Genomic DNA, 16312 nt, shown 5'->3' on the forward strand with positions numbered 1-16312 from the left:
TTTCTTGTAATGGCTCAACTAAGGCAGAGATGTACAAAACGTAGGCTTTAATAGGAATTCCTTTGGCACAAATGAACCATATTGTAAATAATGTGTGATATCTTTTATCAGTACCATTATATATACCACTATATATATTTCCTTTAGAGACAGTTGCCTAGGTAATTCTTTGATCAGCAGTCATAGTAGGGAAGTTATTTAACCACTCCTTGTCAGCATGCTGTGTGTGTGAATGTTGATATTACATGCATGTAGTTTCTCTGTAGACAAAAAGGTTGGGATTGTGTTGAGTGTAAAAATTAATGCGTGTCTTGTATTGTAAGTTTGTCTTTGTCATTGAATTGTAGCTTTCCTACTATAATATTGCAACATTTTGTGATTGAATTGTGAATAGATTGTCCTGATCTTTATATTGACAGCGAAAAAGGATTTGATGTCGGGCAAGAAAGACTTAACTCGAATTTTGGCCACTTTCGAGTCTAGACTCGATAATGGCAAAAGTTCGAGTTTCAACTTTGTCATTGAATTGCAGCTTTCCTACTATAACAATGCAACATTTTGTGATTGAATTGTGAATAGATTGTCTTGATCTTTATATTGGCATCGAAAACGGCTTTGATATTGGGCAAGAAAGACTTGACTCGAATTTTGGCCATTTTCGAGTCTAGACTCGAAAATGGCAAAAGTTCGAGTTTCAACTTTGTCATTGAATTGCAGCTTTCCTACTATAGTATTGTAACATTTTGTGATTGAATTGTGAATTGATTGTCCTGATCCTTATATTGACAGCAAAAACGGATTTGATATCGGGCAAGAAAGACTTAACTCGAATTTTGGCCATTTTCGAGTCTAGACTCGAAAATGGCAAAAGTTCGAGTTTCAACTTTGTCATTGAATTGCAGCTTTCCTACTATAACAATGCAACATTATGCGATTGAATTGTGAATAGATTGTCTTGATCTTTATATTGGCAGCAAAAACGGATTTGATATCGGGCAAGAAAGACTTGACTCGAATTTCGGCCATTTTCGAGTCTAGACTCGAAAATGGCAAAAGTTCGAGTTTCAACTTTGTCATTGAATTGCTGCTTTCCTACTATAGTATTGCAACATTTAGTGATTGAATTGTGAATAGATTGTCCTGATCCTTATATTGACAGCAAAAACGGATTTGATGTCGGGCAAGAAAGACTTAACTCGAATTTTGGCCATTTTCGAGTATAGACTCGAAAATGGCAAAAGTTCGAGTTTCAACTTTGTCATTGAATTACAGCTTTCCTACTATAGAAATGAAACATTTTGTGATTGAATTGTGAATAGATTGTCTTGATCTTTATATTGGCATCGAAAACGGATTTGATATCGGGCAAGAAAGACTTGACTCGACTTTTGGTCATTTTCGAGTCTAGACTCGAAAATGGCCAAAATTATGTTGCATTGTTATAGTAGTAAAGCTGCAATTCAATGACAAAGTTGAAACTCGAACTTTTGCCATTTTCGAGTCTAGACTCGAAAATGGCGAAAATTCGAGTTAAGTCTTTCTTGCCCAATTTCAAATTCTTTTTCGCTGTCAATAAAAGATCAGGACAATCTATTCACAATTCAATCACAAAATGTTACATTGGTATAGTAGGAAAGCTGCAATTCTTTGACAAAGTTGAAACTCGAACTTTTGCCATTTTCGAGTCTAGACTCGAAAATGGCCAAAATTCGAGTCAAGTCTTTCTTGCCCGATATCAAATCCGTTTTTGCTGCCAATATAAAGATCAAGACAATCTATTCACAATTCAATCACAAAATGTTACAATACTATAGTAGGAAAGCTGCAATTCAATGACAAAGTTGAAACTCGAACTTTTGCCATTTTCGAGTCTAGACTCGAAAATGGCCAAAATTCGAGTTAAGTCTTTCTTGGCCAATTTCAAATCCTTTTTCGCTGTCAATATAAAGATCAGGACAATCTATTCACAATTCAATCAAAAAATATTACATTGCTATAGTAGGAAAGCTGCGATTCAATGACAAAGTTGAAACTCGTCTTTCGTCTTTCTTGCCCAATTTCAAATCCTTTTTCGCTGTCAATATAAAGATCAGGGCAATCTATTCACAATTCAATCACAAAATGTTACGATACTATAGTAGGAAAGCTGCAATTCAATGACAAAGTTGAAACTCGAACTTTTGCCATTTTCGAGTCTAGACTCGAAAATGGCCAAAATTCGAGTCAAGTCTTTCTTGCCCGATATCAAATCCGTTTTTGCTGCCAATATAAAGATCAGGACAATCTATTTACAATTCAATCACAAAATGTTACATTGGTATAGTAGGAAAGCTGCAATTCAATGACAAAGTTGAAACTCGAACTTTTGCCATTTTCGAGTCTAGACTCGAAAATGGCCAAAATTCGAGTCAAGTCTTTCCTGCCCAATTTCAAATCTTTTTTCGCTGAGAATATAAAGACCAGGAGAATCTATTCACAATTCAATCACAAAATGTTCCATTGCTATAGTACGAAAGCTGCAATTCAATGACAAAGACAAACTTACAATGCAAGACAGAATTAACTTTTACACCGACTTAGCACAATCCAAACCTTTCGGTCTACAGAGAAAATACATGCGTGTAACATCAACATTCACCACACAGAATGCTGGCAAGGAGTGGTTACATAACTTCCCTACCATGACTGCTGAATTACGTAGACAACTGTCTTTAAAGGAAATGTATCTTGCTTTAATGGTACTAATAAAAAATATCATACATCATTTACAATATGGTTCAGTTTTGCCAAAGGAATTCCTAATAAAGTCGAAATTTTGTACATCCTCTGCATTAGTTGAGCCATTACAAGACATTAATTTTATTGCAGACATTTTTCTCGCCGTGCCATTGTGTCACGTCAATGTAGTTGGGTTGACCTGAAATACCAAAAGTTGTGAAGACTGTCAAAAGTTGGGATGCTCAACACATCCTCGCACCTTGAAGAGCAGAAGCAAAAGAAGAGAAAGTTTGAGCCAAAATGATGCAACATGAGGTAGACGTACCATCTTGCTAAATTAGATGGACGGTACACTGCAGTTTGAGGGTTTTGTGGAGTCTTCAGTTGAAGCGTATTTTTGGTTGGTTTTACCACAATGTAATACACTTTCATACACATAATACACGAAACATTTTCTAAAACTAATTACTTTCAAATATCATATTGTTAATACTTTGCTTCATCAGATGGAAGAGTCCATTTCGCATGAAATGAATAACCCTATATCTTCTAAGAAAAGACGATAGAGAGGGGTAGGGAGAGAAAGTGGTCTAGGTTCAAAGAATAAGGGGAGACAGGGACAGAGGGAGATTGGAACCAAGAGCGGGAGTGAATAAAGCATGGGGGAGGTGAGAGAGGGAGAGAGAGAGGGAGAGAGAGAGTGAGAGAGAAGGATGATGACGCAGGTTCCTACCAGAAGTTGGTATATACTAAGTACATATATCATGTGCATTGTCATGACAACCACACAGTCTGGACTTCGGAACCTGTCAGAACACAGGCGTGTGCTTGGAGGAGTCCTTGACTGACCAGTAGTGACCACAGTGCTCAGGAATGTGTGGTCTAGTGCCCACTTTCTCTTGTCACAATGTCCTGATTATCCTACACAATGTGATTATAGTTTAGACTATTTAAACTATAACACAGTACAAAGACATGTTATTTAATGTTGCTCCATACAAGGGCTCCATACTTATAATTCAATCACAAAATGTCACATTGGTATTTTAGGAAAGCAGCAGTTGGCTGACAAAGTTTGAACTCGAATTATTTTGTGCCATGCTTGAATCTCCTGAATCGACAATGAGGAAAAAAATAATTACCTCTTTCTTGCTCGATTGCAAATACTTTCTCGCTAACAATAATAACAGCAGGAAGAGCAGGGCGATCATAAAAATAATGATAATATACTCAGAATAAATGAAGCTGTCTGACAAAGACCTGAACTCCACATTTAAGCAAATTGCCGAACATAAAGAGTATTCTTCCAACCGGCTTCGGGAGGGTTAGCGCGATACAGCTCTGTTAGTTTCACCATTCTTTTTCATCTTCTTTTATCCTCTTCTTTTCCTTTTCTTTTTAAAGTCGGGTGCTTTATACGCGGCGGTCAAGGTATAGCAGCTATGTAATCGTGTTACGAAAGGCAGGTCCCGTCTGCGATATCATTACGGCATCGTCAAATCTAAAACATTTGATAACAAGCCTAGAAAATAACAGTTTGTTTTGTTTTTTCGCGAGTCAACACTTCCCCGTCACATGTACTTTTTCTGTTCATCAATATCGCGTCATATTATCCGTCTATACATGTAACCAGTTTGCACCAGGGCATTTTAATAAATGCACAATTGTGGTTGTATTCCATGTGTCAGGATACAATTGTCTCGACATAATGAAGTAAATTAGTCGGACCGATGATCTCGTTATAATGACATGGGCCCTATTCTTTTTTCTTTTTTTTTTTGCTGCAAATGTTAAGAGCTGTATAGTACACTTGTTACGTAACTCAATCAGACAAATTTGATATGGAATTGCAGTAAAAGTGTAATTCAGTAACAAAATAGCGCAGATTCCAAAGCTATTGCTGTAAGGCTTGAAGTATTCAATGAGAAAGAAGGAGACACAGGCTCCCGATTTATCGCTGGCTTTTCAATTACCAATTAACGAAAATCTGCAACTTGAAATTTGAAATTGAGACTCGAAACTCGAAACTCGAAACTCGATACTCGATACTCGATACTCGAAACTCGAAACTCGAAACTCGAAACTCGATACTCGAAACTCGATACTCGAAACTCGAAACTCGATACTCGAAACTCGAAACTCGATACACGATACACGATACTCGAAACTCGAAACTCGAAACTCGAAACTCGATACTCGATACTCGAAACTCGAAACTCGAAACTCGAAACTCGAAACTCGAAACTCGAAACTCGAAACTCGAAACTCGAAACTCGAAACTCGAAACTCGAACTCGAAACTCGAAACTCGAAACTCGATGTTTAGCAACACACACTGCTACCACTACTACTACTACTACTACTACTACTACTACTACTACTACTTCCACTACCACTTCTGGTAATCGTTAATTTACATATTTGTATAACAAATCTATAAATGCTTCTGCGCAACCCACGTCCCTTTGAATATAACTACACGTAAAAGATCAGAGCCGGCACACATCATTATCGACTGCTTCACAGCAGTCAGCTAAAAACCAAAGCAGGACTGCGATCTCTCACGCTGACCTCACACTGACCTCATTGGGACTGGTAGGAGACACCATAGGGCTGTTGAAGGCGGAGTTGATACCGGCCTGAAGGGCCTGGATCCAGGCTAGGCGAATGTTATCATTGTCTGCCTGCAGTACAATGGTCCTGGAGTAAATGGGGAGAAAAAACAAAGGAAGTGAAGACTTTGATCACAAAATGAGTTGATTCCATTCTTGTATAGTTGAGATATTTGTGATCCCAGCTGCTAAAAAAACACAGAAAATGAGTTAACTCCATTCTAATTTTAATGTTGAGATATTTGTGATCAAAGCTGCTAAAAAAACCTACACACACACAAATGATAGGAAAATATGGGATATTTTTAATCATGACTTCACAAATATTCCTTGTTATAACAACAAGTGAAATATCACTAGAAAGGTTTTATTTTGCTTTATCTGATGATAGGCTACTTCAGAATGTTTAAAAATGGTGCTTAGCCCATTTTGCAGTTAAACGAATTGGATTTGAGTGTGTACTATGATTTCTTTTTATGCGGTCACTGAAGAAGCATTTAATGCTTGTAAGAAACCACAGGATCCATAGCTTCAAGTCCCCTGCGAAGGAATACACAACAAGGATAGAGTGCCTTGCCTAGGGGCAAGACCATCACAGCCAGGGACTTGAACCTCGGACCTTGTGATTTTAAAGTCTATTGGTCTCATCCACTACATCACAACAGCTCCTCAAATGGATGCATTAATCTATAATCCATAATGTTTTTCTCTCATTACCTCCGCCAAGGGAGGAGGTTATGTTTTCGTTACCGTTGGTTTGTTTGTTAGTTGGTTCGTTCGTTTGTCCATGTGCAAAATAACTCAAAAATTAGTGAACGGATTGGGATGAAATTTGCAGGAAAGGTTGAGAATGACACAAGTAACAAACGATTAACTTTTGGTAGTGATCCGAGAATTTTGGGGGAATTTATGAAGGATTTTAGGTATTTTGGCAGGTAGGGTCAATGAACTTAGGAGTTCAGGCTTCGCGTATTTGAGGTTTGCATGCGCGCACTAAAGTGCGTGCTCTAGTTTCTGCTAGGGCGAGGCGCGCCGTGCAGCTGAGGGTTTATGACGTAACAAGGGCTTCTATATTGGGAAATCGGGCGACTTTCAGCACACAATGCTATAAGTACGTATGGGTGGAAATAACTGATATCTCTATGGAAGAACAAGATCAGTGGTGGAAATGAGCTGCATGCTTGGCGGAGGTCTGTGCTCTCAGAGTGCTTTTCTAGTTTTATCTGTTATTTCTTTATCTAAATGCTGAAACTGATGCAAAAAAAAATGTAATCACATCATCTCATCTGTACTTTCCATGGAAAAAAACTCTGCAGCATGAACAAATTTGAGTTCCCATAGATATGAGTGTGAGGGCCATCATAACAATCTTTGCTTGACTGGCAAAAGGGCCCTAGCATGAAATCTCTACCAATAATTGAATTTTGGTTTATAACATTAATTCGATAGAGTTTTGAAAACCATTTCAGAAGATGTAATCATCATTCTGTTTTTTTGTGATATTTCAAACGTGCAAGCCTTAGGCCCTTATCCCTAGGATAATGAGCTCCTCTAAATTCTCAGTGAATGAATGAGAAACGTCAAAAGTCACCTACAAAGATGTAAAGTACTTCACACAGAATATTGTGCCCCAACATAAACTGAACACGGCATAGCCTGAATTACAAATGATTTTGCCCATAAACCTGGCATTTCAAAGTATCTCTTGCAGTTGATGTTGTCCCACTCACTTTCCGGGTGAGACGACCTCGAAGCAGAACCTCCTGTCAATCTCGTCCATTGGCTTCACGTTGCACAACCTCAAGTCCTCAGCTGCCACACTCACTTGGCCCTGGTTAATAGAGGTAATCAAAGCACACGATATGAGACAAAACAACTAATGTTTGTGTGAATGCTGAAGGGTACAGACAAGGGTACAGACTGAATGGTGGCATTGTTGTTGTTACAGTTGTTGTTGTTGATGTTGTTGTTTGTTGTTTGTTATTTGTTGTTGTTGTTGTTGCTGCTGCTGTCGCTGTTGCTGTTGTTGTTGTTGTGGTGGACCACAATCATCAATAAACTTCACTTATTACCTCCGCCAAGGGAGGGGGTTATATTTTCATCGGCGTTTGTTGGTACATTGTATGTTTGTTTGTTTGTCCGTGTGCAAATTAACTCAAAAAGTCGAGAACAGATTTGCATGAAACTTACAGGAAATGTTGACAATGAGACAAGGAACAGATGATTAAATATTGGTAGTGATCCAGGAATTTTTATGGATTTTATGAGGGATTTTCGATATTTTGGCAGGTAGGGTCAATGAACTTGAGAGTTCAAGCTGCACATTTTTTTAGGTTTGCGTACGAGCACTATAAAGTGCGTGCTCTAGTTTCTGCCAGGGAAAGACGTGCCATGTAGCTGAGTGTCGATGACGTAACAAAAGGCTTTTACAGTACTGTATATTGTGAAATCGGGCAATTTTCAGCATACACATTGTACTCAGAGGAAAAACTACACAAATAAAACCAAATCAAAACCAAACCAAGACAAAATGCACACTGTTGAGCTTGGTGCAATACTGAGTGCTGGACATACATGTGTCATCTCTGAACATTTGATTGATCTCTATCTCTACCTTGGACATTCACTTTCACTGAATATTTGACACTCACATCATTGACAGTGAAAACCACCCCCCCCCCCCCAACCACCACATAGGGGACAGGATCACAGCTTATAATCATATATTGACCTAACTCCCACTATGCTTCAATAAAGATCCTGGCATGCAAACACAACTTGCTGAGTTTCAGTGCTGCTGAAAGAGCTATTGTTACAATAGCTCTTTCAGCAGCACTGAAACTCTAAGTGACAATCTCTGGAGAGTCCTTTTTCTTTTGAAGAATGAGATTTCCTGAAAGTAAAGTTTCCATCGACTCTCAATTTCCTTTCCTCAAATACTTCAAATTCAATATTACAAGGAGCAAAGTGATGTCACAACATGTAAATCATGCTGTCAAGAGTGCCATATGTGCACCGTACTGACCCTGTCATTTCTTTGCACCCAGGGATTTTTCCTTTTATGTTTCCAAGTATCAGCATGGGTCCTGTCCTTTTAATCTTCTCCCTGAACTTTCTCACTAAATATAATTTGTGACAAGTTGTCTATATAAATAGCTTGTGTCAATTGCTACTGTGGTGATATTATGACATACGCAGTTCATCATTTTCTTATGTCTTGAACTTATATGTATCTATTATAAACACACATTGTCCGTCCACTTGGCAATGCCATATCAAGCTTCCTACAAATTTATTTCATAATCTTACATACGTGTAGATGATTTCTTCTCACCTTTGACCTCTTCTGGTAAATGAGCTGGTTGTCTTTGATGGTAAACCACCGTCTGCAAGAGAAAGAGTATTAGCATAATATTAGCACATAAAATCTGAAACAGACAAAAGTTTCACAAATCTTATGAATACAAAGCTTTTACTGTTGTTGGTTCTTCTCCTTCTTCTCCTTCTTCTCCTTCTTCTTCTTCTTCTTCTTCTTCTTCTTCTTCTTCATCTTCTTCTTCTTCTTCTTCTTCTTCTTCTTCTGCTTCTTCTTCTTCTACTACTACTTCTTCTTCTTCTTCTTCTACTACTTCTTCTTTTTCTTCCTCTTCTTCTTCTTGTGTAACCAATTTGTGCACTTAACCAGCACTATCACAAATCATACATCAACCCATTTCCTTTCACTTAATCACTATCACATATCATACATTTCATTTCCTTTCTAAAAAAAGGAAGTCTGCCTGTGGAATGGGATCAAGATGATCAAACTCGGCTGAAATGCTTGAAGGAAAATGTATATCTTGGCCGTATCAACCAGACTCCCACGAACTTGCAAAAACGAAGCTGATTAGCTCAAGCTTGAACATAACCATGGACTTTCCATCAAATCAAAAAGCTCGTGTCTAGATTAGAATTCTGTCCAGTCATCAGGATGCGTCACATGGAGGGTGACTTAGTATGATAACTCTGATTCCAAGATTCAAGACACTTGTATCTGAGCCAAAATTTTGTCATAACTTTCAGAGTTTTGCAAGGGTTCATGACCTTTTCTTCTCATAAGATTTCATATGGAGACCCTACAAGACATTGGAAAAAAAGGGTTTGTCTACACAAATTCAAGACGGACAAACAAACAGACAATCAGGAAGGCTACATTGCACTACAATATTGTACATCATCCCGACAGGAAGTGAAGATAAAGTCAAAAATTTTCAAGGAGTTTCCTACAGAATCACACAGACTTGGCCGCTATGTACAGTACGTAGAAAAGGTCCTGTCATAACCACACCATATTCAAACCAATGTCAGCTGTTTTTATTTCAGTGATTTCATTCAGAACAGGTTTTTCTTTAATATGCCTAATTTCCTGAATGACTACTGACTCATCATGCTGACAAACCTAAATACCACAAAAACTGAACTTAGTCGTATGATGCACAATTTACAAAATTAAATTACAAGACTTGTACGGTATGTGCCATTCTCTACAAGGCCATTTACATGCTGAAACCCTAAATTCATTCATTTATCTAGCTATTCATTTGTTTATTCTGTGTGTGTGTGTGTGTGGGGGGGGGGGGGAATCATTGTATGGTTTGTATCATCAAACATTTGCACATAACAGTCGTCGGTGAATCCAACAGCTTGCAGCCATCCAAAAGATCCCATCTGGTATTCTCCACCCATGCAAGGTTGAGTAACCACACGTAGAGTCTGCCTCGGCGGTACTGGATTTGATCCAACGCAAATTTCCTGTTTTTGCTTAAAATGTTGGCCCCCCCTCCTTCCCCCTTCTACTCTTCCCCCCTCTGTTCTCCAGTTTCACCGAAACCAAACGGCTCAACCCGGCCTGTTTCTTGCGGAATGACAAGAGTCTCGCTTTCAAGGGAAGTCCTCGTACCCTTCTGCTGACAGCCACAAAGCAGTGCTACTTGCACATTCAACACACACACAAAAAACAACAACCCAGCACAAACACACACACAAGGTAATTAATACTTGATGACTCTCCCATTACGTTCCTTCTACAGAGACTCCAACCCAAAGCACCTTCTGATCTGGAGATTCTCCCGCCTGAAACCCCTAGCAAACGGGAGACTCCAAGTTGATGTATGCAAAGCACGAAGTTCCTAGGGTTCTAGATGCTCTCTGGTGCTATCTAAGGCTTATTTTTTCAACATACAATAGCAATCCAAAGTAAGAAATCCTTTCCGACGGGAGACACAGAGCCAGGGTGGGAGAAATTAAATCTCAAGCGGGAGAACGGGTGATTTTGCAAAAATGGGTTTTCGGTAGGAGATCTCCCGTCAAAAACGGGAGAGTTGGAGTCTCTGCTTCTAGTGCTGCATGTACACTGTATCCTGCAGATGCTCGTGCAGTGCAAGTGGTGACGTTCGAAGTGCTGTTCTATTTGTTTCAATGTGCATCACTGCTAGGGGGCAAGTGCATTCTTTGCAATAGCTGGTAGATATCTATAGCAGGGCTTGACACTAACAGTGGCTCAGTGGCCCGGGGCCACCAAAAATGAAAGTCGGGCCACCAAAATTTAAAAAAGGGCAAATTTGGTGGCCCGCCTCGGGCCACCAAAATTTTTTGAAAAGTATGTCAATAAATTCGTAACTTTTTGCGCCGGAAATTAGCAGTTAAATTTGTTCAAAGGATGGATGAAAAGGACTGAATGAATGCCTGAGAGTGAGTGTTGCAAGTTTGTTGAAGTTTATTTATGAGTAGATATGTCCAACTTCTAATTCTTACTATCATAAATCTTAAATATTTGACTCATTAAAGAATAAGGACTTTTAATGTTTTTTATTGTTTTTTTGGGGGGGACACCAAATTTTTCTCTCGGGCCACCAAAAATTTGAAATTTAGGATTTTGGTGGCCCCATCAAGCCACCAAACAAAAAAGTTGGTGTCGAGCCATGTCTATAGGCATATTTCAGCGAGACTTAAGTCTGAGTAGGTCCAACTTCTCTGTAACTCGTTGAGGACGAGTCCCAAGTACACTCGAGCAGGTGTCTATGGGAAACGTGTATTGCAGCAAAATCAGTTCATTCTCGATGGAATTAAATACAGGAAAAATCCCTTTTGATTCTAACACCAGATGTTCTTACTGGTAAATTTTCTATCAAACATGGAGTAATTTCTCAGTGATTCTGCCTCCCCCCCCCCCCCCCCCCAAAAAAAAGAGATGACATACAATATATTATGTCTATACAAACAGACAGAAAGTCAAATATAATGGCCAGCAAACAACAACAACAACAACATCCCATCATCGACTCAGAGTGGAGTCATATGGCCCCACCCAATCACCACGCAAAAAAAAAAAAAAAAAAAATCAGCTTTGGCCAGGAGAACCTTGCACAGACTTGTGGCACACATTTCGATGAATGAGGTCCTGTGGTAAGGATAGGGAAAACTTGGCATGCAAAAAGGGTGAGGGGTCGAAGCCATGCCATCATGGCGCTAGACGTAACAACTGTGAACAAGATTTTAAGATGAAAACTGACATCCAATGATCATGCTGATGACAGCAGAAGCCACGATGGGATGGGATAGTAGTAACTGTTTACATGCAGTGGATTCTTCTGCACAGAGAATCAACTTACAAGTCAAGCATTCTTTTATTATGCGAGAAAAGTGAAAAATTTGAACAAATAAGACAAATTCATTGGGGACAAAATCCATTTCCTCCATGTTTCTTCCACAAAGACCCCTTCCCCCTTCCATGCCCCCCCCCCCCATAAAAAGAAAAGTAGACATTTAGGTAAACAGACAAACAAACAAAAAAACAAACAAACATATAATTAAAGGTATAATATCAAGAAACTGTAGCAAACTCTAACATACAATTAATTGTTTGCAAAGCAGATATTATCTTCTGCTTACTGTAAAAGTGGACATTTTTGTGTGAGCACTTTTCCTGCTTGGCCTGGGTAAGACGAATTTCACATACTTGTATTTCAATTTCCGTGGAATCAAAACAATACATCATGTTATACATAACAAGCAAACATATTCGCATGCTTTAATTTTCGCACTAGTTTCTGGTCGCGCCAAATGCATGAATATTTCCACACCACGAAAAATTTCCACTTTTACAGTAATTCATCATAGGGGAGTAATCATTCCAGTCGCAGCAGACTCACCTGTGCCACGTCTTGAAGGCATTGGTGGCTCGTTTGAAGAGGTAACCCTCCATGAACGGTGACTTGGCAGGGTCAAAGGTCACGTTCCATAAACTGTCCTGCGAACACCACAACAAATTGGGGAGAATCGGTCGAAAAAAAAATTGAAATGTTTTTCACAGAGATTCAACTCCTAGAAAGTAATTACAATTATCATACATTTTTTTCTCAAAACAAGCAAAAAAAAAATTTCCTCAGCTGAACCTTTGTTCATTTTGCCCGTCCTCCTCTTGAAGAAAATTCACAGGCTCAAATCAATCAACTGCCACGAACACTTGCGTCGCATTTCATCCGCGTATTCTGAATGCTTCTCAGCAGGAAATACACCTTGCCAGTGTCAAGGGAACACTTCTTCCACAACACACTCTTAGCGGTTCACTGTATAAGCCATGGATTTTCAAAACGCATTTCGTGGATCCTGACTTGAGTGATGTTGCAAGTGGTGGAATTCGCGATCGAGAACTGCAGCAACAAAATGAAAGCTAGGTATTGTCACATTTCAAGAAGCGAAGCTCGCGGTTTGCCACCTCGGACATGATAGCCAATATTTCTACATGTTGCTGATTTCACAAGTATTTATTTACTCTCGGCAGTGAGATTTCCGTGATACGTATAGCAAAAAAAGTATTATCTGTGCTATTTTAAATAATGATCTGATGATGCAAAATCGTATCAGCTCATACACGTCATTACAAAAAACTGCACTGTTGAGAAGACATGCTTTCAATATTCCAGTATCGAATGGACAACTGCAGCATATTCCATACGAGCAGCTGGTGTGGGTGTCCTGATTTGTACACAGTATCTCTTTTCGTACTTCAGGGAAAATTTCCTATGTGTTTCCTTGTTTCCTTGTGTGTGTGTGTGTGTGTGTGTGTGTGTGTGTTTTGATTAGATAACCTACTTATTATTTAATACTTCAATGGCAACTCACTACTCTCTAAAGCTCCAGTCAACGTGAGTTGTTATGAGTTTTAGTTTAAATTTTCTCTTCATAGTGTGCTCAATGACACACCATTGAACCTTCCAGCGCTGTTTTCACACGCTTTGTCTCCGTACAGTTTCAGTTTCTTGCACCTAAAGCACAATAATTCACGCCCATGCTTGGCTGATGACGAAGCTACATTGCCAACTAGCCTGTTGAAGATCCTTTGCACTGATTTATGTGAGATGCCATAATGAGTACCGTGTATATCCTTTATATAAAGTTTCCATGTACAGATAGTGAAAAAATACTAATCCTGATTACCATTAATTGTACTCAAGTATATTAATTTATACATTATTGCTGAGCTTGGTTAAGGGGGGGGGGGGGAGCATTAAAGTACAAAGATGGCAATAAGTTCATGGTCAAATGTTTCAGTCATACAGTGTATATCACAGACATGACCAAATAAATTTTCCTGTGGATTTTTTTCTCCTTCAGCACTGAGAAAAAAAAAAAGGTATTTATTGCACATATAATTTGTCAGTTTCTTCAATGTCAACATTCTTTCATTCACTATTTCCTATCCAGTACAAATAGTACATGTATACTTGTAATTTTTGTCGTGGCTGGCAATTTGCAAAAGTTTCAAGCTGCTAAAAAGGCCTTTGGCTCCAATTGGTGGAAGCTTCATGCTGTGAATATTTCCAGTTTTATAGTTTTCAAAGAGAAATCAAGATATGGTCTGCATATACCGTATGTCCCCCCAAAAAATACAACGGTACCCTCTGCAATGATAGCTTTACAAATAGTGAATCAATCCAAATACAATTTCAGGGTATAAAACTATAACTCATTACCCACATTTTACAGAAAACCCCATTCGATTTGGTTCAGTGGTCAAAGAGAAATGAGGAGTTTTGTAGAACATGTCAGGAATCCCTTCCAAGTTCTGTCCACTGTGTGCACACATTAATATACAGTTCCAAAGGCATCCACGTGCCAAACTTGGAAGAATCAGACCTATGACATGCTTTACAACAATCCACATTTCCATTTCACTGTGACCACTTAACCAAACTGAATGGGGTTTTCTGCAAAATAGAGCTACATTGTATTACAGATGGTATATTTTAAGACCCTGAAGTAGCATTGTCACAGTCTAATCATATTGGGTGTTATCAATGCGAAAATCTGATTGTAATTTTTTGTGGGGACACACTGCACAGTGTATTTCAAAACTCACCAGCTCCTGAACGAGATTGTGTCTTTCTTCCATCTGTCTCTTCTCCACTTTGGCCTTCGCATTCAGACCCTGCAGCTGTTGGCGTAAAAGCGAGAAAGAGAGACAGAAAGACAACGAAAGCAAAAGCAAGAGAGAGAGAAAGAGGAGAGAGACAAGGAGAGAGAGAGAGAAGGTAAGATATCATTGATGTATAACTTTGATAACTTTTATCAGATTTTGATCAATACAGAGCACAGTTTTAGTTTTGGCATACCCTGGTAGTTCTAATTTTTGCATGTGAATGGGGACTGTTTATCAAACCTTATACATTGTTGAGCATTGAGGGCACTTTCAGTGTTCCCCTATAAATCAGAACACCTGTCACTATTAAAACACTGAAATTGAAGGTGCCTGTATAATTCAAATACTTGCTATGCATCCTTAGTTTGTCTGGCATCCAACGATTAACTACTACTATTACTACTACTACTACTACTACTACTACTACTACTACTTCTACTACTACTACTACTACTACTTCTACTACTACTACTACTACTACTACCACCAGTACAAACAGATACTACTATTATACTAAAAATTTAATAACAATCATCACTCTCATCACTGCAACAATTACTACAATTGGTATCAACATCATATTTACCATTATCATAAAAATGAGAAAACTTCCATTTTACTTGTACACAGCAAAATATTTCAGTGAAAAACTTCCAAGCAGAGCTGAAAAAAATTCCTAAGACCAACTTTAAAAATTCATTGTTCCGTCAGAATGGTGTTATCGGGCAGGTGCCGTCAATTACAAGAATCAATTGATGAGGATACACAGAGAGCAGAACACGAGAGAAAGAGAGAGAGAGAGAGAGACACACACACAACACACACATACACACACACACACACACACACACACACACACACAACACACACACGCACACACACGCACACACACTCAAAAACAACATGACTCATTGCCTGGAAGGTGAACGATACAGGTATTGCTTTCACGGACCTGGGAGAGCTGGAAGTAAGTCAGGCTGTCACAACGCACAAGTCCCGACACGAGACTTTCTTCAAACAGAGGCCATTGGTCAATCCCCAATACAGTGCATCTCCCCCTCCCCTCCCCCCTCCCCCCTCCCCCCTCCCCCCTCCTCCCCTCCCCCCACTCCATCAAGTTTTAAGATAGTGACCTTGGGATGTGAAAATGTAGATAGATGTCAATAGATGAGAAATTCTAAACTCTTAAATAGCTAAAAGTAAACTGTAAGTATATTAAAAAGGTCACTCAGATGTCCAAAAGAAATAATAGTGCATACCAGCATTCATTAACAAAATCCACCGACGATCTTGAATCTTGACACTCGCATACTAATGTGTGATAACAAACATTATATTGAAATTTTCGCGCATTTCGCGCAACCAGAAACTTGCGCCAAAAATAAAAGCACGCAAATATTTTTGCTTGCCATATGCTCCTGTGCGCGATGTCTTGATTCCGCGGAATTAAAAACACGCGTAACTCTTCTTACCCGGCGAAGCGCGAAAAATTAGTCGCGCGAAAATATCCACTTTTACAGTAA

The 16312-nt window shown here is 39.0% G+C and overlaps 1 protein-coding gene across 1 annotated transcript in view; it reads right to left on the minus strand.

Moving 5' to 3' along the window:
• LOC139744504 (arf-GAP with coiled-coil, ANK repeat and PH domain-containing protein 2-like) overlaps positions 1-16312 on the minus strand; it is an 84872-nt gene that overhangs the window by 16800 nt on the left and 51760 nt on the right. Inside the window, exons 10-14 of the mRNA XM_071654937.1 lie at positions 14730-14804; positions 12520-12617; positions 8664-8715; positions 7060-7160; positions 5300-5417 (exon numbers count right to left, since the gene is read on the minus strand). Coding sequence (XP_071511038.1) covers positions 5300-5417; positions 7060-7160; positions 8664-8715; positions 12520-12617; positions 14730-14804 — 444 coding nt within the window. The remainder of the gene's footprint in view (positions 1-5299; positions 5418-7059; positions 7161-8663; positions 8716-12519; positions 12618-14729; positions 14805-16312) is intronic.

The sequence above is a fragment of the Diadema antillarum genome, unplaced genomic scaffold (assembly GCF_040938485.1).
Source record: "Diadema antillarum isolate AM-2024a unplaced genomic scaffold, OU_Dant_1.0 seq00001184_RagTag, whole genome shotgun sequence".
Classification (NCBI taxonomy): Eukaryota; Metazoa; Echinodermata; class Echinoidea; order Diadematoida; family Diadematidae; genus Diadema; species Diadema antillarum.